Source organism: Rhea pennata, chromosome 5, assembly GCF_028389875.1.
Source record: "Rhea pennata isolate bPtePen1 chromosome 5, bPtePen1.pri, whole genome shotgun sequence".
Taxonomy (NCBI): Eukaryota; Metazoa; Chordata; class Aves; order Rheiformes; family Rheidae; genus Rhea; species Rhea pennata.
In genome coordinates, this window is record NC_084667.1 from 32,666,733 (window position 1) to 32,693,129 (window position 26,397).

Sequence of the window (26,397 nt, forward strand, 5' to 3'; positions counted from 1 at the left end):
TCACTGATGAGAAAAGATCTCAGACTTACTGTGTTGTCCTAAACAGATGCGCCTGAGTTTGGCAACAGCTTATTCCTGGTGTAAATGTAGTCTGTGTGTCAGTTTGGTACTGCTTTTTTAATCAAATGAATAATAGCAGCTGTTTAGAAATGACATTTTGATTTCATTCTTCGCACATAGCCCTTGTCCAGCATTTTTCTCTGTTACATCAGGTTTTGCTTGATAACTGTTGCTTTCACACGTACAGATCAAAAATATTTTAGTACATGAGATAGGTATGAACATGCTTGCTCTTGTACTGATGATTTACAGAAGGTAATTTCTATTACATGGAAAAAGGCAAATGTCTCTGCTTGCTTTTCTCATCATTTTCGAAATGATCCAAAAAAACATTTTCCGACAGCTGTCTTAAGATCTGCTGTCCAGATTTGAAACACTTCATACTGTGCAGACTTCTTCAGTATCATTATGACTTTCACAGAGAGTGAAGTAGACTGACTCCATATTTTCTGCTGGAAACTAGACCTTTAACCATATCATACCTTTCCTGCCATTCTTTAAAAGCACAGTTGTTTGCATTATCAGCATCTTTGGAAGAAAGCAGGATCGTTTCAATAAGCTTTCTTCAAGTTTCTTGCTACCTTACAACTTTCATTCTAATGGCTTTTAACAAAACAGCATAGCTACATTTCTTACACACGGCGATAGAAATGTAGATTAATTTCTTGTCTTACCTGCCCAACATTATTTCTACATTTTTTTAAACACATGAAAAGCTATGAAATAACATTTCGTCTCATAAATTTGATCTAAGGAAGCAAGCAAAACTGACCCTATCCTTATAGCACTGGAATTTCAATTAATGAGCAAGTACTGTCAGCTTCAGACAAGATATGTCAGCAGTACATCATTATGTAGTGAGAAGGAAAACATTTCAGATGAGAATATGGAAAAACAGAAATATATTAGGATGAAAATATAACTGAGCCACCCAGCTATAGCCACCAGAATTATTCACCTGTCTAGATAAATACTACAAGTGCAGTAATACTGTGCATACTGCCCTGCCAAGCACTCACATGGACAACAGGCTAAAGCTAGTTTTGTGAAATTACGTGGTGATTTTGAACCTTTGCTATTAAAAGAAACAAATCCTCCCATCTCTGCTTGATGTGACCCTTGGCTGAATGTGTGCCTAGTCCATCCTAGTGCCTGATAAGCACAGTGAAAACTATCGTTTATCACTTCAGTTAGTTGAGGAGAGCCTGGCTGGCCCAAGCAGTAGTCAGCCTGTATGCCATAACAGGGACCTGCAGTCCTGTACTGCCCCTTGCAGTGCTGAGGAACATCAGATGCACAACCTGACTAATCAAGTCCAAATCCCCTGTCTTCAGTCAACAGATATAAATTATTATTGTTCCATTATAAAGTTTCTGTATCGAATGTGGGATGTTTGTCTGCAGGTAACTGGACTCACTTTTCGAACCAGTAAGAACTGCAGCAAATACAGCTATTGGGCTGTCCTATTTAGGAGCAAATCTATAGTGTTCACAGTTTGCCAGATTTAGTTTGATGACAAACATCATGGACATTTTTTCTGCATTCCTTTGAAACTAAAGCATTTTGTTTCTTAACTAGGTACTATGCCATTAACAGAAAGGAGCAGTCACCACGATTGCTTGTGCTGCAGCCCACTGCCATCTTGTGTCCCAGTACTGAATGTGTTTTGCTGTTAGGTTCTAGATATCTTGGTTCTAGCTCTGGGTGTGGAAATCTCATCTTCAGCTCTCCAGCTGTCAAGCATATAAGAGTCAGATGACTGTCAAGTCAGCTATGTAGATCTGACAGTTTTGCGTGTCTAGCGTGTTTTCATGTGGGGAGGGCATCAAAAATTTTTATTAAGGAACAGGCAAAAGATGCACTGTATGACTATGTCTTTCTTTTCCCAACAGCCATAGCACTATGTCTGTGTGTGAACTGTCCTCCAGTGAAACCAGGAATAATGAAAAAGAAAATCCCTTAATCGTGGATGAGATGCCGTTTCTCAGTTTGATACCCAGAGATATTCTTTCCGATTATGAAGAAAGCAGTGTCATTCAGGAAGTACGTAAAGAATTAGAAAGTCTGGAGGACCAAACAGGTTTGAAAGAGCCTGACTCGGCTCACGACCTGTTTTTGGGAGATGAAATTTAATGTCCAAATATAAGACAATTTAGTTATCCATAGTTATTCCTAGGAATTTTTGTCTAGTGTCTTGCTTATACAAACAATAAACACATACTGCTGGATAGAAGTGCAATAAAAGAGGTTTTCAAAGAGCATCCTTTCCTGTGCACCAAAGCTGCATGTTCCAACTATTGTTGATTTTGTTTTATCAATCCTTCAACCAAACCTCTGATTAAAGGCAAACGAGAAATATTAGTGTTTCCTTTGGATTGGTACTTCCCCCTTTTTACGTTAGAACTAAAATTATCAGTGCTTGTACTCATTAAATATATTAACTTATTAGTGACCCTAGAAGTTTTAAGTATTTCCTGTACATATTTTTAGAATGGTTTATTTTTCTAGAGTAAGAAATATCTAATTGCTTTGGACTGTTTTTGGCCATTGATCTTAAGCTATGTATTTTTCTTTCAAAAATATAATCAGTGAAGCTGCAATATATAGATACTGATTTTTTTTTAAACGTTGTGGGAGGATGAAAAGGATACCTACCCTTTTATTCAAATATACCCAAAGCTCTTTCTCAGCTGTGTAGAAGGGAGGTCATTTGTCTTACAGTAAACTTCAATCTAACTTAAGTGCTTGTGTTCCACAGCTATAAAGTTTTCTGCTTTCACAAAGAATGTTCCCTAACCCCTGCCCTCCCTCGCAAGGGTGTATGGAGCACATTACCAGGAAAACAAAAGAAACAAATATCACCACAACAAAGCTCACCAAAACTCAAACCCCACACCCTAGCCCTCCCATTTTTGCATATGGAAAACAAGTAATGTGTGCACTTATACATATATAGATTCGGTTGTATATAGGAACTTTCATGCTGGCTGTTCAGGGCTGTTTATCTCCCAAAGGCAAAAAATCTACTATTTGAAAATGCAAAAACAATATAAATGGACTGAATACCAAGAATACAGATTCTCTGTTTTACACTGAAATATATCTATCTATACATATATCTCTATTGAGAATAGTGCAGCTGCATTTGGAAGGCTACAGCCTTCCTAGAGTAAATTACAGCACCACAGAGAGGGCAGCATTTTGCACTGTATGAACATACCTTCTTGGGTAATGTCGATTCAGGGATCTGTGGACTATGCTCCACCGTCACTTAGCATTCTTGGCAGAGAAAGGGGTAGCAAACACAAATCTATTAGTTCAAATCAGCAGTAAGACAGCCGAAATGGCTTCTTGCTCGTATCTAGGGCCTTCACACCTCTCCCACTTGACTCCGTCTACATCCAGAAGAAATTCTTCAAGAAATGGTTTGTGCTTTTAATACACTTCATAGGTATAAATCTCTGTGTTACAAAGCGTGAATATTATCAACCATTTTAACAGGTCATTGATTTAAGAAATCAATTGAAAGTTAAGAATAAAGTCTGCTCCATCGAACTCCCAGGTTCCCAGCTGTCTCACAAAAGTTTGCTACAATTAATGTCTCTTCCACTACTAATGATTTTGGGGGGTACAGATTCCACCATCTGCTATTGGTTATGTTACCAGATATTATGAGGCTCCAGCCAAGTAACTTTTCACAGAGCTGCTTCCCAAACATCAGTCCCCACTATCTATGTCAAAACGGTGCACCAAGCACCAATAACTAAGCAAGAACAGTTAGACTGTGGTATTAGCCTGCAAGTCTCCCACCAGTTCTGCTCTATGAAAGCCTTTGAACAAATTGCTTGGGTGCCAAAATTCGGGTGAATAATGATGATCACTATACTACATACAGGAGGGATTAGAACAGCCTGGCCTTTAACTTAAGGATTCATTTCTACCACCAATTCTCACATCAACACATGCATGCACACACACACACGATCTCTGCTCAATTTGAGTTCACTGAATTACCTCTCCTTTCTATCCCATATAACATTATGGCACTTCAGACAGCCCATCTATACAGCAATTTTCCTGTTAAAAGATCTTCCAAGAGAGTGGAGATTGTCCATAAACATAAACCTATTTAAGAGGAACAACATTATTCTCCCTTCAAGTTTCCTGATGTCTCAGCTCCTGAAAGGCAGAACAGTTGATTCTCATTAGCAAGATTTCAGCAGAACTAAAGTGATTAGAAACTCTAAGAACTAAGATTTGCACTAAGGAAACTTCATTTCCTTTAAAATACCCATAGTCAAACTCAAAACAAAAATGGTAAGAATATAAAGCAGATGCTGGAAAATATCTCTGACAACACCCGGGACATACATGCCAGTACAGAAGTGTGCTACTGGAGAGAAAAATCATTCTAACGATGCCCTTCAGTTTTCCATCCAGGTTTTCATCAAGACTTGCAAGTTTAAAACAAACTGCTCCGAAGAATTTGCTCAGCTAAAAGTTCCCAAGTAGTGCAAGAGATTAAGTATTTATTCAGTCTCTAGCTTTTGCATCCCTACATGGCTGAGCCTGAAGAAAATTCATGACAGATTTGATTAATTCCTTCCCCCTACCTTCCAGCAACTCGAAGGCTCCTCTGTGGCCTCTGTATGCATGTAACTGGTAGTTTAGTTAAGCTATTCCACCTACTGGCTGGTGCACAGCATGCTTCCTGCCCTTCTGCTTCCACCTCACCTACGTCGGAGGCGAGGCAGCACAGACGGAACAGAAAAGGCTGAACGAGGGAGCTGCTCTGCACAGCCCCGTTTCTCAAGCTGCTGGATTCCCCAGGCTGCTGTATGTCACTGCGCACAAACTGCACATTCACTTCCTCAAATACCTATGTCTTCTCTGGGACAAAACTTAGCTGCCATCATACCTGCAGCCTGCAAGTTTCACTGGTGAGGAATCCAACTCTAGAAAGGAAGCTCAGAAGTGAAAAACATTCCCTGTGAATATAAGCAAAGAGCAGCAGCAGACAGGTCGTAAACCACCTCATGTAATAATACCCTGTGTAAAAGTATGGGGTATGTGTGCATATATGCACACATGCATACACACAACCTTGAAATTCAGACCCACTGTCTTGGAAAAGTCTGCATTTCCATGAAATAATTCTGTAATTTTTCAAATAAATCCACAACATTTAATGATTAAAATAACACAACAGAATGAACAAATGTTTTATTGGCATGTTCATTGTTGTAAACAGCATCTGGCATGAAAAAGTTTACCAAAATCTTTCAATTATTATAAATTAGGTGGTTTTCCAAAAACTACGGAGACTTGTTCTCTATTGATCTTTATGGACCAAAGCAAGAAAATTGCTGTTCCTAGGCTTTGCAATGAAATCATGTTGACTGCATCAGTCTTTGCACCACAGCCTGAACTACCAAGAAGTTTGTATGTTGAGGTGTTAGAGGTTGCCAAATATTTAACTACATATAGCTACGGAATCAACTCTAGGAAAAAATATAATGATTTTCAGTGGGTGGAAAAGATGCAAACTTGTAATAGTCTCAAAAACAAAATGTACAAAAAAAAAGTAGATGAACAAAACAAAGACTTCATTAACAAGGGGAAATACAATCCTAAAGTACCCAGCATTGTCAAACATAAAATGAATACGAATTTAAATAGGCAACTATACTTTCAAATGTACACAATGAATGCTGATATGTGAAAAGAAATACCATGGTAAATAGCTGAACTGCAGTTCTGTTAAATGGAGAGGGCAAATTTTATTTACACATTGAATGCAGTAATAGAGCTGCTCACCAGCTTCCATAACCTATTAAAAAAACAGTTTACCTTACAAGAGCGTTGCTGCAAAACGAGCCAACACCTGCTGGTAACTTTCTAAAGACACCTGTCTTAGCCTGTCTGTTTTGTGGAAGAACAGTCTAAAACCTTACACTTGTAGCACTTCCATTACACTCTTCGACCCCTTGTTGCTGCTTTCCTATAACCAATGTGTTAACATTTACTTCAGACTCTCTGATGAGGTAATGTGTGTATCAGTGAAACAAACAGAAGAAAAAAAGGATTCTTTCATGGCCTTTGCACAGCTTTTATTATTAAGCTATGTATATCCTGTTTGAGGCTAGTTTCACTAGCTACTATGTGCACACAGTCCTCAAAAATTCCCACTCATTTCCCTCTCCGCCCACTTTTTAGTTCTAATCTTTTATTTGCACATCCCTTTCAGCTTTACAGTACATTTGACTATAGTGCACAACATGATTCCAAGTCAAACAGTGACCCAACGGGGCACTGTGCTTCTGACTGGGAATGCAGCCCAATCAGTGCTGGTGTCAGCGCTTTACACCTAATGAGTGTCCTGCCGTAATGGCACTACACAGTAGTAGTGAACCTTTTTTTTTTTTTTGATTTTATTTTAAACAAAAAAATTCCCCGGGGAAAATGCTATAGCAAGTATCAGTCTTGAGTCAAATCTTTATTTGGTGCTCCATCCAGATAAATTTTTAGTGCTTTTTCTTTACGAGGAGAGTAGGTTACCCGGTGTCCAGTTTTCTGCAGTCTGCTGCTTTCTTTTTTCATCAGTTCATTTCTCTGCTCCTCCGTTAACTCCATTAATTCTTCAGTTTTATCCCTAAAATGAAAATGTACCTTTAAAAAATACCTATCTTAAAATCACCATTTTTCATGGCAACATTTTTATCCTAGTATCATGTTTCCCAGGAAGCCACATAAATGTCTCAAGAGATCACCTCAGAAAATAAAATCTTTGCTTGCCAGAACTTACAGCAACACTCCCACAGATTTCAGTGGGGATTCACATATATACATCTAAGCATAGCAAATATTTTTATATCCAGCATTATTTTTGATGTTTTGAGAGGAGGAGAAACTAAGACAATAATGTTAGTTTTTGTAAACAAAATAAACATCATTAATATTCAGGCTTGCAGGAAGCCACAGAACAAGCATTTTAGCGCAATGTTTTCAACCCTCTCACCCTAAGTATTTGTCTCCAAGACAACAGAAAAATAATATTTTTAGGCTTCTGTTGATTATATCATTCTGCAATCTAACATGCAGATTTTACACAGTTTATTATACTGTAATACATACCTATAAAATATTACTGCACCATCATCACAAATGTACAGAGGCCAGACATTCAGCGTAGATACTTTAGGATTCCAGTCCAAGTCCTGGTGAATCTCCAGTACAGAAATGTCACATGGAAATGTTCCTCTACCCTGAGAAGAAGCAATTACTTAGTGAATAAAATCACACATTTATTCCAATACGATATAAAATGTACTTATAGTCTTACTAACCTTTGCAAACTCTATGTTTTCTAAGGGTATTCCACTTATTTCACTCAGCTGTAAAATAAAGAAAAAATAATGGTTTAATACTATTCCACACCAGTATGTTATGCAGCATCTACACAAAGTCAATAGGCATGCCAAATCTAGAAGTCCAATAAAATATTCAAAAGATGTCAAATAATCTTAAAAGTGAAATGGTACAATTTTTGACACGTCTGCTGTGACAGTATATCTCATTTCTAACCCCACCAGCACAGAGGCAATAAAAGCAATTGATAGTAGGAAAGTTCCAAAACAAAGTGACCAGCTGCCTCATATTAAACGTTAACTCTGGCAGCTGGTCCGCATCATTTTGCCTGTATCGAATGAAAGGTATTGCCCAGGTGACCTGGCACTGGGGAAAGCTGCAAAAGGAGTGGAAGGAAAAGGAAGGGAGGGGAGAGAAAAAGGAAGCCATTTTTCTTTCCAACCAGAGCATAATTCAATTTACCAGATACTATTACACAGTCCCTGAACAAGAGCTCCCAAATTCAGACATGAAGACACTGAAAGGTTTGATATTTTAGAATACCAAAATAATCCCTTGGGGAAAGAAAAAAAAAGTGACAAAAGTTTAACTTTGCTTTCACAGGTTGTGTTTTTAAAGGATAAGGGCCACCAGCTGAATTCAACTTTATGTTTCCTCAAAGCTTTTTATTATTTATTTTTTTATTAAATGCATGCATGCCTGCACTCACACTCTGATACCAGCTCATTTTATGAAGCCAAAAGGTAAACTGATAATCCCTATGGATTTGGTAACAGGAGGGGATAGGCTCTCAGTTCCTGGGGGTGGGGAGGAAGCCACCAAGTAGCAAGATTTTGTAGCTATGATGTTATCAGTGCTACACAATGAAAGAAATCAATAAAGCTCTTAGAAACCACAAGAAACTTGCATCATATTACACATTTTACCTTCTCTCTGAGTTCCTCAACACTGCTGCTTTCCAGCACTACTTCCTGGAAAGAATCTAGTTTCATCTCTGATGGCCTCCATCGTCTTGATAAAACAGCAAGCTGTGACATAGATTTCATTTTTTCTATTCCTAGAAAGTGAAAAGAAAATGAATATAGTAACATCACAAAATACCCTGTTCAAGATTAGAAGTTTTTCCACAGCACGCAGCTTGACTACACAGCCAGTATCTACTCATCTAACCAGGGGCTGACCTCCAGATCTTGTATTTGCATAATCTTCCTCAACAGTCGGGTATGTGTTCTTTACCAGAGTAAAATCGCCATCTTTTACTTCTGGATTTTAGTAAGTTTATAGTTAGTGTGTGAAATCTGCTTTACACCTATCATCTTTAAGGAGTTTTAATATTTCCTCCAGTCTTTTCGTATCAGTTTCAGGTAACAGATTCTTCTAATCTAAACAATTATACTGCTAATGTAACTATCAGATAAACACAAGTGATATTAAAGGGCTAACGTTTTAAAATCAGTCCATAATTTTGTTATTCAGCATGCAGAACAAGTGGCTTTAACATTTCTGTCTAATATTACAGTCTCACTCCGCATGAAATCACCAAAACTGCTTAAGCTTCCTTAGTGCCTATTACGATCTCATCTATGACTACATTTGTGCTGCAATTCAACACTAACCTATTGTCTGAAATGAGAATGCAACTGCTTAATCCTTCTTGGCGTTTATTTCAAGTCTGAACAATTACACAAATTTTCTTCAGAACTTAAGAGAGTTATTAAATTAAATATATTTGCCAATAGTATGATGTAAAGCTTAACTGTAAATTATTCTAAGTCCTATCATTTAGCTGTCTAATGCCTTCAGTGTTTTGCTGAAGAAAAAGTGTGAAAGTGGTGATGGTGAAAGGCCCTACAAACTCAGACTTAAAGCAGCTGCCTTAACTCTTCTGCCAACATCTGTGGTGCAGCAGGTACCCACAGCTTTCAGCTCTCACGGAACACAGTGGGATCGGCTGCATCTTCTACAGCTGGATTAGAGCAGCACGTCTCGAGCAGGGTTGGACAGTTATACAAAATATTACAAAACACCTGGAAGCCTCATGATCTATAATACAGCATTTCTGTGAACTTGGGTTGGCTACAGTGATCTACAAAGTTGTCACTTCCAAGATTCAATCACTATGGAAATTGTGCAGCAAACTAATCGAAAATTAATCTAAAAACTTTAAAACTGTGTAACTTTAAAGCTATTGATCAAGCGTGAAAGGACAGAAATGTCCATGGGAACCTGCGAGCCTCCTGAGCTTCCCACACTCATTTCAAAGTTCTGCTAAAATTCTGACAATGAGAGCATAAAAAATAAAAATATCATGATCGAACACAGCTATAAAAAGTGTTTATAATACTAGTGAATGGAGTAACAGTTATATGAGACTTCTAAGCCAGTAGGCTTGTAGACTTTACTCATTTTCGTCTTTCTTCACACTTCTTGTCTATCCTCTAACAGAAACATTAGAGAAAAACAGCAAGGCCTTCACTCCCCCCTCCCTCATGATGCTTTTACATGTGGAATAAAAATTCAAAGTGTATACGCAAAAGAAAATTTTAAAAATGCCATATTTAAGGATATTTCACCAGAATTTAAGAAAGAAACAATCTGTTCACTGAAACTGGAGTTCAAAATTATTTTGACATGCTAGACCTGCTGAAAAAAGTTAGTATTTCATAAACAAAAATGAGTGCTTTTTCACTCCTGTCTGAAAACTACTGAATAGTTCTGCCATCTTAAAAAAAAGTGTGTGTGTTTACACACACGCACGTATTTTTCTTAACCACAAACATTACCAATACAAGTCAAAAAATTAAGGATAAATAAAAACATAAGGTGCCAGTTAAAGCTCAAGTGCCTGTATAGTCTAAAGTATAGGTGCTCTTACAATTATTATTATTATTACATACAATAAAAACATATGCACAAAACTATCTACAAATTGTCAAAAAATTTCCAGAAAACCTCTGTAAAAGTATCACTATCAATTCTTTAGTACACTGCAGCCATAGGAAATCTACACTTACACAATCCCCGCACAGCTTTACACAAAACTTTTGAGTCTTTTTTTTTTATTCTTCTTTGGCTGCTTCTATTTGTCTAATAAAGTTCTACTAAAATGTCACTAAAAAGAGTCAAAAAAGGAGGAGGGGGAAGGAAAAGCATCATTATTACCATCAAGTATTTCTAAGAAGACCTCCCAATTGCTTGAAATATTGATATCTTCTTCATAGACATGATAATCCAGAAACACAGTGCCTGGATTCTTCCAGGTTTTCTTTCGTAAACGAAACCTGTAAATGCGGAGCAAACACTAAGTTTTCAATCTGCTCACAGCAAGCTACCACTGCCACATAGTTTAAAACAGAGTATTTTCTGACAAAACTGAAATATAGCTCATTTATATGAGGTTTGTTATGCTTATCAGGTACATCTTTAGCATTCTGAAAGAGTCTTGAGAGCAAGGTATTGCTCATGCCTTGTAATGCTGCATCATTCAGAAACACAGGCCTGTGTGTGCTTGTTCGGTGCAAGAAACATATAAGGAATAGTAGGAAGAACAGTTTCCTCTACAGGATGAGAAAGCAGTGTATTTCCCAAACACCTCCCACAGTTTCTTCACCAATTTGGGAAGTGGCAGGGGAGCACAGAAGAGCATTGGTATCTGGTTTATGTAGTTAGTCATACTGCATCCAATCCAGTCACAAGATAAAAGGATGAATTTTGATTCAGATACAGAAGTAAAGAACAGTATAAACAACTAAAATGGGATAAAATACAAGTACAGAACTCTAATTGTAATTGCATATTCCAACACAGAAGTAAACATAATTTTTGTTGTGTGTCATGTAAGCACAGGACACTGGACAACATGATCAAGCACAGCAGACAAATCCTCTGGCCCAGTCAGGGGCTGTACTAGCGAGGCAAGAGAAAAACCTTGTCCAGGTCTATGTTTCCACTCCCTTTCTAAGCATGCAAGGACCAACACTCCTCTTCCAGTGTTTTGCTCTGGGCTGACTTTCAGGCATATCTCAAGACCCCATGAGCTTGCTTACCAGATCTTAAAGGTTTGTCTTAATTCCTGTTGGAAGAACTAGATATTCCACAGCACCTACCACATCCTTTGTCACTGACAGCAGAGAGCGACTACGGGGAATCAAGGCCCCAAAGTGAGCTCAGACTTAAGGAGATGATTGATTGTGGATAAAGAGGAGGATACTGTGTGCTGGATCAGTACTGAAAACATACCCTATGACAGATTTCAGAGAAATGCGCAAGATAAAACTCATTGCAGTGAACTGCACTTGGCCTGCCTCCATAGATAAGAGTGGTTTTTTGTGGACTATTTAATACTCTTCTTTCCGAAGAAAATTATTCTTATAGATACAACAATTTTTTAGATCTAAAGTTTTAGTTATTTTGCACGCAGAAATTCTATGCAAGTAATATTCCAGTTGATAGAATGATGTCAAGAACTGTAAATTAGCACCCGTATCCCAACTTGATACAAACATCACAGTAACTTCTTTCTGCTCCAGTCACAGCTTCATTTCTCTCACAAAAGAAATGATACCTTTTAAAGTGACATTTAATCAAGTTACTTCAACCCTGATTGCAGTCTCCCTACCTGTCAATTGTCAAGTCTAGGCCACACTGTTCTCGAAGCTGAGGAAGCAGTTCCTCTTTTGACTGTCGGACAGTCATTCCTTTTGCAAAAACAGCATCCAGAAGAAACTTGCATGGCTGTGAATGTAACAGATACAAAATAATCACACAGTTGTAAGTAAACAAACCCCCAAAAGAAACTGAGAACCACTCTCCTCCTCCTCAAAAAAAACAAAACAAAACAAAAAACAAAAAAAACAAAAAACCACACCCCCCCCAAAAAAAAACATGCCCACACCACCAAAATCCCAAACAACAGAGGAAACAACACTGGCCTCTCATTCAAATTTTGAGACTAACCCATCTACCAAGCAAAATGACCATTAAAATGCCTTTCCATAAGTGAACTAGTCAACAAATTGATTCAAATAAGGCTTATCTATTTTGTGTAGCAGCAGCCCTTCGATAGATGATTCAAAAACTCGGAATGCCACTGCACAAGATGTCTTGTGTTTGAATTATTAACTACTAACATTTTATTAACAACTTTAAAGAATCTGAAGAGAGTGTTTATAAGAAAGCCATATCATAGTAACAATGTCATCCTTCTTGACTTTTTAGGTCAGATAAATCAGAGCTGGAAATGATTTTTTAATTAAAACAGTCTTGTTCCTTTCTTTACCATTTTAGCTGCACTCTCTTATGCTTATCCATTAACAAATATTTTGTAGTTTGGCCCAAAAAGTAAATTATAAGATGCACATGAGGTCAACTTCTAAAGACTGCAATCTCTAGAGGGAAATTACTGTATAGGTGAGCTATGTCATTCCAAAAGAGGCTTCCCCACACACACACCTTTCAGGATTATTATTTTGCAAAAAGCACTGTATTATCCAGCTAATCATTCCGATGAGCGCTGCCTGCAGTACAAGAGCAGCAAATTATTCTAGCACTATACTACTGAAAAGCGCAACCACAAGCAAGTACAATTCCTTATTTTTCTTAAATGTAAGAAATGTAGAATTCGTGCCAAACATTTTCATTTATTCTCAATTCACACTGCAGAAATAAAGACATTTAAAGGAGGAATAATAGATTACATTCCAACTGAATACTTCAGATAATATGAGTAGAAGTAACCTCAATTTCCTTTTCTAAATCCAAGAAAGCTTGCAGGAAAAGAGGCAGAGAAAAGGAGAGTATTTTTTTTCTTTTTTCCAAAGATTTCAGAGAACAATCTTGGCTAAGGCATGCATTAGTATCTTCATGAATCACTATTAATTGATCTTGAGCTATTCAATCCCTTACCTCCGGCTCATTTACCAAAAGCTGGTAGACTTTGACTCTGTATTCCCCCTTCTTAAGGGCTCTTCCAAGCCTAATAGTAATCTAAAGAAAATAGTATCTGTTAGAATTGATCTCAAAATCAAAACTGTATTTTGTAATATACTACCAAAAATGATATAATGATACAACCTGGCAATTAAGAAAAAGATGTAGATTATGGTTTTTAAATTTGGCTACATTGTATCAGTGTATCTTTTAATTATTCAAAACCACTTCTGAATAACCTTATTGTCATCAGAAAATGACGAAAGTGTCTCATTCAGCCGAACACTCTCAAACTCTTGATTGCTGGCATAGACTCTAAAGACTTTGAAGTGAGAGGATGGAACTCCAACAAAAGGCTCCAAATGTTGCTTGAAGGCAGACAGTGTAATTCTTTTATCAACATGCACCATCAACCCTAAGCAAAAATGAAGACGGAAACAGCATGAAACACTGAGCTTCAAAAAAAAAAAAAAAAAAAAAAAGTATTACTTTGATATAGTCACAGTTATCACCTGTAGTAAAATTACTGAAAAGTCAAAATTATGCTCAATAGCCCTATTCACATTTTATCTCTTGAGAGATAAAATGTTACCTTTAAGACCTGTGCAGTATTTGAAGTATTTATGGGCAGATCTCTCTGGAAAACACACTAACTGCAAACTACACCATTTCTCGATCAGCAAACCTGCTGTAAGCAGCACCTTCCCTGTTCAATGAGACCACAGACAGTGGGAATGAAACAGCATGGTTGCAGGCGATCCCCTCCCCAGCTCAGGGAGAGCTACCAGCAGGCCACAGTTGGGCCTGGCTAGGCAACTACCACCCAAACTTTTTTTTCCCCCCTCATTTTCAGGATTAAAAATTTTGGTGAACTCTCTGAGATATCAGAAGGCAAGTACCAGTCTAGATAAAAGGAGTTTTTCACTGAATATTTTTCTGTTAAAGTAAGAAAAACTCCATTCTGGCAATCATAAAATCACAGAATCAGTAAGGTTGGAAGGGACCTCTGGAGATCATCTAGTCCAACCCCCCTGCTAAGCAGGCTCACCTAGAGCATGTTAGACAGGGTTGCATCCAGGTGGGCCTTGAATATCTCCAGAGAAGGAGACTCCACAACCTCTCTGGGCAACCTGTTCCGGGGCTCTGTCACTCTCAGAGAAGAAATTCCCCCTCACGTTCAGGCAGAACTTCCTGTGGTTCAGTTTCTGCCCATTGCCTCTTGTCCTGTCGCATGGGACAACTGGAAAGAGTTTGTCCCCGTCCCCTTGACACCCTCCCTTCAGGTACTTACACACATTGATAAGATCACCCCTCAGTCTTCTCTTCCCCAGCCTAAACAGGCCCAGCTCTCACAGCCGTTCCTCATAGGGCAGGTGCTCCAGCCCTCTGATCATCTTTGTAGCCCTACGCTGGACTCTCCCCAGTAGTCCCATGTCTCTCTTGTACTGGGGAGTCCAGAACTGGACACAGTCCTCGTGATGAGGCCTCACCAGGGCTGATAGAGGGGCAGAATCACCTCCCTCGACCTGCTGGCAAATCTTCCTAACGCACCCCAGGAGACCATTGGCCTTCTTGGCCACAGGGGCACATTGCTGCCTCATGGTCAACTTGTCATCCACCAGCACTCCCAGGTCCTTCTCTGCAGAGCTGCTCTCCAGCAGGTCAGCCCCCAGCTTGTACTGGTGCCTAGGATTATTTTTCCCTAGGTGCAGGGCTCTGCACTTGCCCTTGTTGAAACTCAGAAGGTTCCTCTCTGCCCAGCTCTCCAGCCTGTCCAGGTCTCTCTGAATGGCAGCACAGCCCTCTGGTGTATCAGCCACTCCTCCCAGCTTGGTATCATCAGCAAACTTGCTGAGGAGGCACTCTGTCCCCTCATCCAGGTCATTGATGAAAAAGTTGAACAGGATGGGAACTAGTACTGAGCCGTGGGGGACGCCACTAGCCACAGGCCTCCAACTAGACTCCACGCCACTGATGACGACCCTCTGAGCTCTGCCTTTCAGTCAGTTCTCAAGCCACCTCACTGTCCACTCCTCTAACCCACACTTCCAGAGCTTCTCTAGGAGGATGTTATGGGAGACAGTGTCAAAAGCCTTGCTGAAGTCAAGGTAGACAACGTCCACTGCTCTCCCCTCATCCACCCAGCCAGTCACTTGATCACAAAAGGCTATCAGGTTGGTTAAGCAGGATTTCCCCTTGGTGAATCCATGCTGGCTACTCCTGATCACCTCCTCCATATGCCTGGAGATGACATCCAGAATGAGCTGTTCCATCCCCTCTCCAGGGATGGAGGTCAGGCTGACTGGCCTATGGATGCCTGGGTCCTCCTCCTTGCCCTTTCTGAAGACTGGAGTGACACCGGCTTCCTTCCAGTCCTCAGGCACCTCTCCAGTTCTTCAAGACCTTTCAAAGATGATGGAGGGCGGCCTGGCAACAACATCCACCAGCTCCCTCAGTACCATGGGTGCACCCCATCCGGGCCCATGGATTTGTGGATGTCTAGCCTGCTCAGAAGGTCTCTAATCCTTTCCTCCTCAACCAAAGGAAAGTCTTCCCTTCTTCGGACTTTCTCCCTCATGTCCAGGCTGCAGGATTCCTGGGGGCTGCCCTTAGCAGTGAAGACTGAAGCAAAGAAGGCATTCAGTAACTCTGCCTTCTCTGTATCCCTTGTCACCAGGGCCCCCGCCCCATTCAGTAGCGGGCCCACATTTTCCCTGGGTCCTCCTCTTGCTGCTGAGGTATTTGAAGAAGCCCTTCCTGTTGTGCTTAACATCCCTGGCCAGACTCATTTCCAGCTGGGCCTTAGCCTTCCTCGCAGCATCTCTACATACTCTGGCTGCATTCCTATAATTCTCCCAAGTAGCCTGTCCCCTCTTCCACATGTGAAGTGATGTTTGAATACTAGCCAGCTCTCCTGGACCCCCCTTCCCTCTAGGGCCTTAACCCATGAGATTCCGCCAATTAGGTCTCTGAAGAGCCCAAAGTCCGCTCTCCTGAAGTCCAGGGTTGCAATCCTGCTTGTTGCCTTACTTCTTTCCTGCAGGAGCCTGAACTCCTCCATCTCATGGTCACTGCAGCCACGGCTGCCCCCAACCTTCACATCTCTAACCAGTCCCTCTCTGTTGGTAAGGACAAGGTCCAGCAGGACACCCTTCCTCATAGGCGCCTCCACCATTTGTGACAAGAAGTTATCATCAGCGCATTGCAGGAGCCTCCTGGACTGTTTGTGCCTTGCTGTGTAGTCCCTCCAGCAGATGTCAGGGTGGTTGAAGTCCCCCAGGAGAACCAGGGCCTGTGATCGTGAGGCTACTTCCAGCTGTCTATAGAAGGCCTCATCAACTTCCTCTCCCTGGTCAGGTGGCCTGTAGTAGACACCCACAACAGTGTCCCCAGTGTTATCCTGCCCTTTGATCTTCACCCATCAGCTCTCAGCTGCCTCCTCCTCCTCCGTCCCTAGGCAGAGCTCGATGCATTCCAGTTGCTCTCTCACATGAAGAGCAACTCTGCCACCTTGCCTCCCTGGCCTGTCTCTCCTGAAAAGCACATAGCCATCCATGGCAGCGTTCCAGTCATGTGAGCTATCCCACCATGTCTCTGTGATTGCAATGAGATCATGGCCCTGCGATCGCACACAGATCTCCTGCTCCTCCTGTTTGTTCCCCATGCTACGTGCGGTGGTGTACAGGCATTTCAAAGAGGTGGTTGTGCCTGCAGGTTTCCCAGGAAGGGTGTACGGGGGTCCCCCACAGCCATGTCCTAAACACACATCCCTAGCTGTATGTACCTGTTGGAGGCCCCCCAACCTGACTTGTCTGGAAACTCTGGAAGGCAGAATGAGTAGTTGTGTCTTTAGAAAGCTGTTTTTTAATGTATGCAATTTGGACTACACCACAGGCTACAATATGACTCTATTGTGTCATGACTCAATGGGAATAAATAAAATGCTATATATTTGTATTATCTAACTAAATATAAATTACTTGAATTATAAACCTCTTCATGTTGCCATATTAAAATTTTCCCTCTCAGGATAAACATTCATATAGCAACTATGAAGGCATCAGAATTACTCTGAACAACTGCATTTAACTAGTCCTACCAAAACAGAGGAAAAAAATTACACTAGTTCAAAACTAGCCAGAAAGAAAGTTTTTTTGAGTATTAAAGACAACAAAGTTTCGTAGCAGCCTTTTTTTACTTTCGTAATTACTTAATTTCTATCACTCTGATTTTAGAAGCAAAAATGTTACTGTTTAGAAAGTAAATTGATAAAAAGACCATTTGACTCTTTATGCATTATTATAACTATGTCAGAATTTCTGGGTTTATAGAAAAATCTTTGCCTTTTGGATTATCTTACAAATATCTTGTTATTCTTTAATTATGCTTCTGTTCATTATAAAACATAGGTAGACATTGAGCATTGTTTTAAAATGACTCATCTTTCATATGACAATTAAACTACTTAGGCTTAGCAAAAATATTCTTCTGTATTGTACTGAACTTGCACTGACATTTTCACACCTGTCAGCCATATGCTTCATGCTACCTAGAGCACTTCAGTTACTGAAGAGTAGCAGTCTATTAAAGAATGAGCATAAAGTAAATTTGAATTTTCTTCACATTAAAATTAATACAGATTTTCAGGTTTGCTGATGTAAATGTTAACACAATTATTGCTCTGTGAGCAACAGTAATAACTGCATTTTGAAACAGGCAAATCAGCATCAGATGTAAAAAGAAAATAGTTGCTATAAGACACCTCAGTTGTTTATCCAGAAAATACTTTAAATGAATGGACATTAATGTGTCACAATACACTTCTAATTTTCTTAAAAACAAAAGATGATGTTCAAATATTTAATCACTCTTAATTAAAAAATATAGGCTAGGTTTTAGCTGACTGAGATACTGCATCTCCCATCTCTGTGCTTTAACTATTTTTTTTTGTATCTGACGTATCAAAACCAAATTTTTCAATACTATCATTAGACAGAATACATTATATAAATTAATTATATATATATATATATATATATATATATACACACACACACACACACACACACAGTAATAAAAGCTAGGTTATTTTAAGACACTTAAAAATACATACATTTTTGTCCTTCTCCTGAACCTTCATCTGTAGTGTAGGGTTCTGACTTAAAGTACATATATTGTGCTTCTCCTCTGCTCTTGCCACTTTCATCATATTCACTGTCTGTGCCAGAATCTTCTTCAGCTGTATCCCAGGTTTCTTTTTTCCCCTGATTTGCTTTTGATCGCCTACTGCTTGTGATACTATGAGAATCCAATCCATTAGCCAAGGGAATTGGGGCATTGTCCACATTGCATAAAGTATCGCTGCTGTGACTGGAACTCAGGATGTCGCTGTCCACCGAACTCGTGCTCCTGTCGTTATTCACATCTGAATCTGACCGCTCCTCAGACTGGAGGTTTTCCGGATCAGAAATCTGAATTTGGTTTTCAAGTTCTCTGTTTTCTGCTGATGCTGAAGAGTCTATTTCATTTAAGGGTGATTCAATGTTTTCAAAATCACTGGCTTCTGTGCTTTTGCTGCTATCCCCATTATCTGCCTCCTGCTGCTGCTGCAGAGAGTAGCTTTTAAGTTTTTCAGTGCTTTCTTCCAGAACTGCATTTACATATTTCATATTACCAACAGGTCCTTTTACTCTTTCACAGACTTCATCCAAGTTGCCTGAATCTCCACTAGACTTCTGATAAACTGTTCGTCTGAATTGAGATCCAGGAGACTGCTCTGGTAAGGAAACATATAGTCTGATTGTATTTGCATGACGATCCAAAAGCTTCCATAAGTGAGAGTCTGTATATGCTGCATGACGATCTAAAGATTCTGAGCTTTCAATAAATACCTGAACATAAAAAACAGTATTTAACCATAAAGTATTATTGTAGGTAATAATAAAAAGCAACAATAGCAAACGCAGAGGCGTTTCTTCAAATAGCAAACTTCATGTACTAGAGGTTTTATCAATATACAAGGTCATCTTCAATCAAATATAATTTAAAATATACTTTGGGGGAAAGATGCAATAAAGAGCATATAGCTTAAGAGCCATTTCATTCTTCCTTATTTTCATACTCATGTTAAGATTGAAGTAAACCGTAACTAGACTGACAAGCTGCAAAATAAGCACAATCAAATATTCTTATGTTCAGAAGGATAATTATATACCAAAATATACACCACAACACGCATCCTCAATCTGTACAGCAATACTGCTTATGGTAGTATCTTCATAGCACGGATAGTGAGGCTAACCGCGACCTCTTTAAAGTTGGCAATTCTTTTCCTAGTTAATATATAGCATAAGCAAGAAATCTTTAAGTACATAAAATGGGTAAATATAGGCCAACTTAGAATACACATGACCAAATTTTTCTTTCCCCTTTCTCAAAGACTACTACATTGTAGCGACAGTCTGGTTGATACAACTGAGTAACAAGTCAATCAACGTCATTCTTTCGTTCAGCTATAAACCAATGAAGTCTTCATTAATCTTTTGCTTATCCAGGACAATGTGTTCTTGAGCTAAGTTTCAGGGCTGAAAGATGCTTATAACAGAAGAAACGCTCATGACTAGCGACCAGTTAAACTACTACTACTTTAATAAGAAGGGCAATACTATCAACATTATTGAAGTACTAAAGTTACTCTTTTCTATACAACTATTGGAAATATTTACTAAATGCTTTTTTGCAAAAAACTATGTAAATTCAGTTAGGGGAATCTACACAGTCAAAGTTACTGGATTTAAGGCCAGAATCCACCAAAAAAACCCTGCTCTTAGCATTTATTTAGTTATATTTAGTTATAAATATATTTAGTTATATATTTAGTTATATTAGTTTATTTCTTAAGAGCTTTCATACTGAGCACAAGCATAGCTGTTCAGAGTGTTTAGAAACCAATTAGATAGATTTCATAGTAATACACCAACCCTTCTGCCCTAAAGAGTTGATTTTCATTGAACCTTGGTTCAGTAAAACCAGTGAATCTTCACCATAAGGTTTTTATCCTCACTATCATTTTGACTTCCCAGTACTAACCAGACTTTTGATTCTGAATCTGCTCTACCTTGTTATATACATTCAGTTTCATATACAGCCTACAGTATCATCAGCATCACATTTGCTAGTTATCAAAAAAGACAGTGGACAGTTATCTATTAAAAGTCCTACATAGATATCCCTAAGTTCCACAGCCTGTCAGTAAAGCCTACAAATACAGTACAAAATTAAAGATTTAAGATCACACATAATGTACCTTGTTGCTTCTAAAAAAGCCTTCAGCTTTTAGCGTTTTGCTGGACACATTCAGAAGACGCAAGTCATTGTAGCAACGTTCAAATACTACTCGCATTGTTTCAGCGGGCAGGTTCGTAGCCTAAAATAGGACATTGACAGTATGGTAATATTTGCATTATACAATCATTTCAAATATTTGAATTAATATTTCTAGGAGTATTCGAAGTTGAATGTTTGTTTATTGACTTATTCACTCCAAAGGTAAAAATGGTCTAATTAAAAACTACAAAGACAGTGGGAGGAAAACCTCCCAACCCCACTCAGTCTCAGTCCCTTTCCTCCATCCTTTGACAGATAGTTTTTCCCATAAAGTAGAAAGACCAAAAATGTCTGGATTTTCTGAGAACTGGCAAGTTGTTAATTCCTATAAGAGGAATCAATCTTATTCCTCAGGGTATAAGCCAACTGAAAATATACATTACTGTCTAGCATCAGGTTTTGTACATTCTTTACTTAATTCTTAGACTGAAATAGAATTATTAAAAACAAAAATTCCACCTATTTCAAGTCCTACAAAATACAAAAACTAAAATGTTGAAATTGTTTCCATTTCAATCACTTTTTATAACTAATACTATGAAAAGTGACACCAATCCGAGAACTGAATTACACAGAGCTCATTAATTAAAATGGTTGTCTTTTCCCAGTGCAACAGAAGCAGTAAAGTTCCATGGTGTAAGACTATTTAAAAATTAATCTTGGATCTTAATGACACAGAGCTGCTGGGATGAAGAGGGGTCTGTGGGGAGAACACGGACAGCTTTGGATAATAACTTTGATCATGGAAGCCAACATGGGAAGTTATATGCTGGTTCAGTTGTATGGTAACAGTTCACTAGTTCTGGCACTGACAGGGTAACTCAGTGAGATAATTCAACTTACCAAGCCATAAGGACACAAACTTGACTCTTAATGGAATCACAGAACAGCGAGGCTGGCAAGCACCTCTGAAGGTGCCCTGGTCCAACCCTCCTGCTCAAAGCAGGGTCAGAAAGGGGAGGTTGCCCAGGACAGTGTCCAGTCAGGTGCTGACTATCTTCAAGGATGGAGACTCTTCAAGGACGGAGATTCCACAATCTCTCTAGGCAGCCTCTCTCACAGTAAAGAAGGTCTTTTTTGTGTTCATTCCCCCAAAGTACTATTTTCTGATAAGTTAGTAAGCCAGACAGTGGCTAAGCTGGTGCAAAGGACAGCACAAAGCTATGGATGGAAGCAAGAACCAGACTGCTGCTCTTAGCAGCAGTGAGCAGATAGACAAGCTCAACTGTAAAAACTAAATTCTTACATGATGCATAGGACAAATGAGCTGTAGCAGGTGCAAGCTCTCATATATTTAAATTATGACATTTTTACAATTAGACTAAATTAAAATATTATAATACAATGCATGATAATTGTAAATTACCTTTGAAATTAGCTGTTTGAATTCTGAAACTGTTTGATTCAAATAAGCTCGTACACTTATTGGAGGAGCAACAGATTCAGTCTTTAGATCAACTATATGAACCTTTACCATGACCTCTGTAGGGAAGAGGGAAAACAAAACAAAAGCACATATACATGAGAGGGAATTCAACAGAGGAGAACACCCCACATATATATTTGATATCTGATGTACTAGTTAAGGGCTTTCATTAAAAACATGCAAACAGTAAAGAATTTTAAAAATAGTCCCATTGCAGAATTCATTTTTCAGACTAATTTTAGTGCCAAAGAGATTTCAAAAAAATTTTAACTTGCCAAGTTTTCCAACACCTTGCAACTGCTTCAATTAGAATGGCATTTGCAACAGAGCACAGTATGCAATTTTGAATATTGACAATTTCACAAAATGTAGTATAAGAAGAGCTTTTCTTCTCTCACACATCATAAGCAATTTCTGTATTACACAGCTTTTATTTTCATGCCATCGCATAATGAATGGTTTTAGTGCAACTTTGTCCATAAGCAACTATGTGACTTACCACCAGGTTTGTAGCACTGGAAAAATTGGTCTGGTCTTCTTGTTTCCAATAGCAAGTCAAACATGTAAGTTGACTTCACTCCTCCAAGTAATAAACCCATTGGCGTATCCTCTTCTCCTTCATAAGATCGCTCCAAGTAGTCATGGAACTCATCGTATTTAACGAGACGGCAGCAGTCCAAAGGAACAGATTCTTCTAAATCCATTAGCTAAAAGGGGAAAAAATGAAATATTGTTTAATAATGACTTATCTGTAGGTTTAGCTTTTTCCTTGTAAACTATTTGTGTATATTCAGGATGAATCTATTACTTTTACTTGAATCTACAAATTTCAATCTGGTTCAGGTGAAAAAAAGCATATAAAAGTGTGAAGTTCTCTTCAACAGAGAAGACAATACGGAAATTTGCAAATACATACAGAAGCACATCAAGAAAGGTCTCAGAAATATGTTCAGACAGATGAAAACACTGCATAGCAATTGTATCAAATGGTATCTTAAAAAGCCAGATGAACTCATATGCACTAATCATCTTTCACATATCTCAAGGTGTTACTCTCTCCAAGTCCATACTGCCTTGTTAGCACTGTTGCAGCAAAATACGTACATTGTAAGAACAAAACAGTACAAGTAGGTTCAATTCAGCCATTCAAGCAAAATTGCAGGCCTTCAACTGCTGCCTCTTTTTGGTGGACAAAGATCGAGAGATATGTTGGTGACCTATGATGTAACCGTATTAGTTATGCAGGAAGTCTCTTGAAAGAATTTTCTTAATATTAATCTAATACCACACTTTTACTGTCATAAAAATATAAAAGTTCAGCATTCTTTCAAATTATTAAGACTACAGACTAAGTAGCTCTTAGATTATCTTATTTTAGAATATTGGTATGTAAAGTCATACAGCCTTCTAAAAGGATGCATTGTCTGGCAAGTAACAGAAAAACTTGGACAATTTCCAGATAAAAGAAGTCTTCTATTAGAAAACCCACAGCATTAGAAATACAGAGATTGATGATGCACAACAGCAGAAATACAAAATGGCAACAAATTAAATCTAAAAATTTAACCATACTGTTAACCCATGACATACCTTGTAAGCTATTTCAACAGCTTCCTTCAGCGTCCTGTCCTTATGAACCTCTAACTTGTTCTCCATCATTATTTGCTTTATAGGATGCATGCAGAACAATTTAATCTATGAAATACAATAATAAGTTAATTAAAAATTATCACAAAGGTATTCGCAAATTTCTTTCATATTAGAGTACATTTAAATTTACAATCCTATTTTCAACAAATATAATATACATCTCTATTTCTACTTCAGCTATGGGACAGTTTCTGTTCAGCTGGTTACAGAACTGCAAATAGAAAATACCAAGGGTACAATAGATAGCATTAGGGTATTTATTTATGTGCCGATATCTTTTTGCAGGCTGGGGCATAACGTGATAATAATCCAGGATATCTTTAAACTCTATACAGCATACAAACTAAAACTTAAACACACAGCCTACAAAACAAAATGCACATAGAAACAACTGATATGAAATTCCTTTTTCACATACACAGCTACATATCTTACAGCTGTACAGAACTTTCTAAGAAAGCAGCTGACTGATTCTTAGGCAGAACAGTGCACTGACATAAGTATTGTTCACCTGAACTCACAGATATGTTTTGCTTGCTATCATTGGGGGGGCGGGGAATCTACCTCCTTCTACTGAAGGATTAGTTTAGAAATGTTTTTTCAGAAAGCAAAGGGTCACAATATTATATGAAAAAGATTTAATAGTATGAGACAGCTTATATATAGCACAGCATTGTTTGGAATTCATTTTGCTTAAATCAAGTGATCGACAGATTAGTATTACTAGAGGTCTACGTATTTTTTTAATTCTAATTCCAGTTCACATAGAAAGTATGAACTCTGTCTCTGGCGACCTCTATTAGAGCCTTCCACTGTGTACAGGCTTCCAGCAGGTATACAATTCTTTAGAAAGAGCTATAAATATGAACAGATTTATCATAATAGAGTTATGGCATTGCACTAACAATTTATTTTTTAAAATTCTTATGGGAAATATAGTTACATTATTCAGTAGAAATTCTAACCTTGCAAGTGTTGCGCTCAATTTCACGCTGTCTCTTCTCTTGTTCTTCCAATTCTCTCTCTTTCTGTACCAATTTTTTAATATGCTCTGGATATTCATGTGCTTCAAGAAACTCTGCCAGTAAAAAAAGAAGAGTCTTAAATTCATACCAGAGAAACAGAATTTTGGTAAATTTCTTATAGATTTTCTACTATGGGCAATGTTTTAGCAATTATGGATAATTTAACTAGTTACCTTTCTTGCTTTCTTCCTTCTGCTTTCCCTCCAAATTTTCCAATAAATCATGTCACATTTTCCTTTTCATGTTTTAAATGAAACTGATGTCAGCCCCCCCCTTTTCCCCCTCCCCCGTTATATATCAAAAATACCAGTTAGGACAGAAAATGCTATTAGCACAGGTAAATTAATAATACAGTCCCAGTAAAGTAAGTTTTGCTGTTTATGAAGAAATATGCTAAGATTGAAGTATATAAAAACTGCTTGAGTCATTTTTTATTATACAGAAAAACTCTATTCTAGGGAAATGAATAATCTGATAATAAATATAGGACATATTGTCTACACTGTGATAAAATAAATATAACACTTAATAGAGATCACTGTACTACACGAGATTTTGTTCCATATAGACATAAACAGAACATGTAATACTTCAGCAAGTTAAAAACAAACAAAAAAATAAACTCTCGCATAGATAGTCATCTCCCAGTCCCAGAATCACACCTATCCCAAGGAATGGGACAAACTGTTTTCCTGATTTAAAAATGCATTTGGCATAACAAAGATGGATCTCAATTATTTCACATTTCTTTGCTACTGAGTCATTTTCAACCATAGCACTAGTGTAAAAATCTATTCCTAAAGACAGCTTGGTCCAAAGATGTTCTTCGTAAGATTGTTAAAAGAACGGTTTTGTTTATATTTTTAAACTGCATAAAACTTAAAATCACTGCCTCTTGTTCAGAATGGAGAGTATTGTTTCAGTCAAAATACTGAAACAGTTTAGGTAATATTTTTTTATTGTTCTTAAGATTACTACTTCATCTATTTTTTCATAAAAGGCTTTTCCCAACAGTATCCTACTTGTGTTGAATACACTTCCAACCTGTATAAACTATCCAGATACTTTTATATTAAAACCAAATAATGTATATAAAATAATTGTACAGTTAAGAATCATGAATTCTCAGAACAAATGGAAAATTTTATCTTATAGAATACTTAGGGTTTTTTTGTATTTCCTCAATGAAAATGTAATTGTTCAACTTTATAGAGAAAACAGTACAAAAAGGTAAGTATTCCTAATATCATGTCTGAAAATACTGTATGCAAGTTGAAACAATTTCTGCTAAAAAATAGATGTGGCTTGTGCTGATTAGAATGCTGACTTGAAATGAAGAATTTGCTCAAAAACTCCTTCTTAAATCAGGATACTGATACAAAAGTAGTTGCAATTCTCCTTTCGTTAATTTGAGGGTTTTTGCATAAGCTTAGTTTTTTAGTCTGTATTCCAAGAAATGATTAAAACTTGTTTTACTACTTCTTGCACTGCTAGTTTGTTTCCTTGCTTTTGTTAACTGTCACCCCAAGTTTCTCATAGTAAAATTCCAAATGT

At 38.0% G+C, this 26,397-nt stretch overlaps 2 protein-coding genes across 4 annotated transcripts in view; one reads left to right on the plus strand and one right to left on the minus strand.

The window, feature by feature from the left end:
* Positions 1-2,418, plus strand: part of DKK3 (dickkopf WNT signaling pathway inhibitor 3) — a 28,735-nt gene extending 26,317 nt beyond the window's left edge. Inside the window, exon 7 of the mRNA XM_062577871.1 lies at positions 1,953-2,418. Coding sequence (XP_062433855.1) covers positions 1,953-2,193 — 241 coding nt within the window. The 3' untranslated portion in view covers positions 2,194-2,418. The remainder of the gene's footprint in view (positions 1-1,952) is intronic.
* A 2,850-nt stretch (positions 2,419-5,268) lies between these two features.
* The window catches only part of USP47 (ubiquitin specific peptidase 47), a 59,336-nt gene continuing 38,207 nt past the window's right edge, over positions 5,269-26,397 (minus strand). For all 3 annotated transcript variants that reach the window (XM_062577869.1, XM_062577868.1, XM_062577870.1), the window contains 14 exons: positions 24,784-24,896; positions 23,759-23,863; positions 22,668-22,875; positions 22,109-22,224; positions 20,663-20,782; positions 18,470-19,247; positions 13,596-13,771; positions 13,333-13,413; positions 12,047-12,162; positions 10,591-10,709; positions 8,355-8,485; positions 7,407-7,454; positions 7,195-7,325; positions 5,269-6,712 (listed from right to left, as the gene is read on the minus strand). In XM_062577869.1, the coding sequence (XP_062433853.1) occupies positions 6,538-6,712; positions 7,195-7,325; positions 7,407-7,454; positions 8,355-8,485; positions 10,591-10,709; positions 12,047-12,162; positions 13,333-13,413; positions 13,596-13,771; positions 18,470-19,247; positions 20,663-20,782; positions 22,109-22,224; positions 22,668-22,875; positions 23,759-23,863; positions 24,784-24,896 (2,417 nt within the window). In that variant the 3' untranslated portion in view covers positions 5,269-6,537. The remainder of the gene's footprint in view (positions 6,713-7,194; positions 7,326-7,406; positions 7,455-8,354; positions 8,486-10,590; positions 10,710-12,046; positions 12,163-13,332; positions 13,414-13,595; positions 13,772-18,469; positions 19,248-20,662; positions 20,783-22,108; positions 22,225-22,667; positions 22,876-23,758; positions 23,864-24,783; positions 24,897-26,397) is intronic.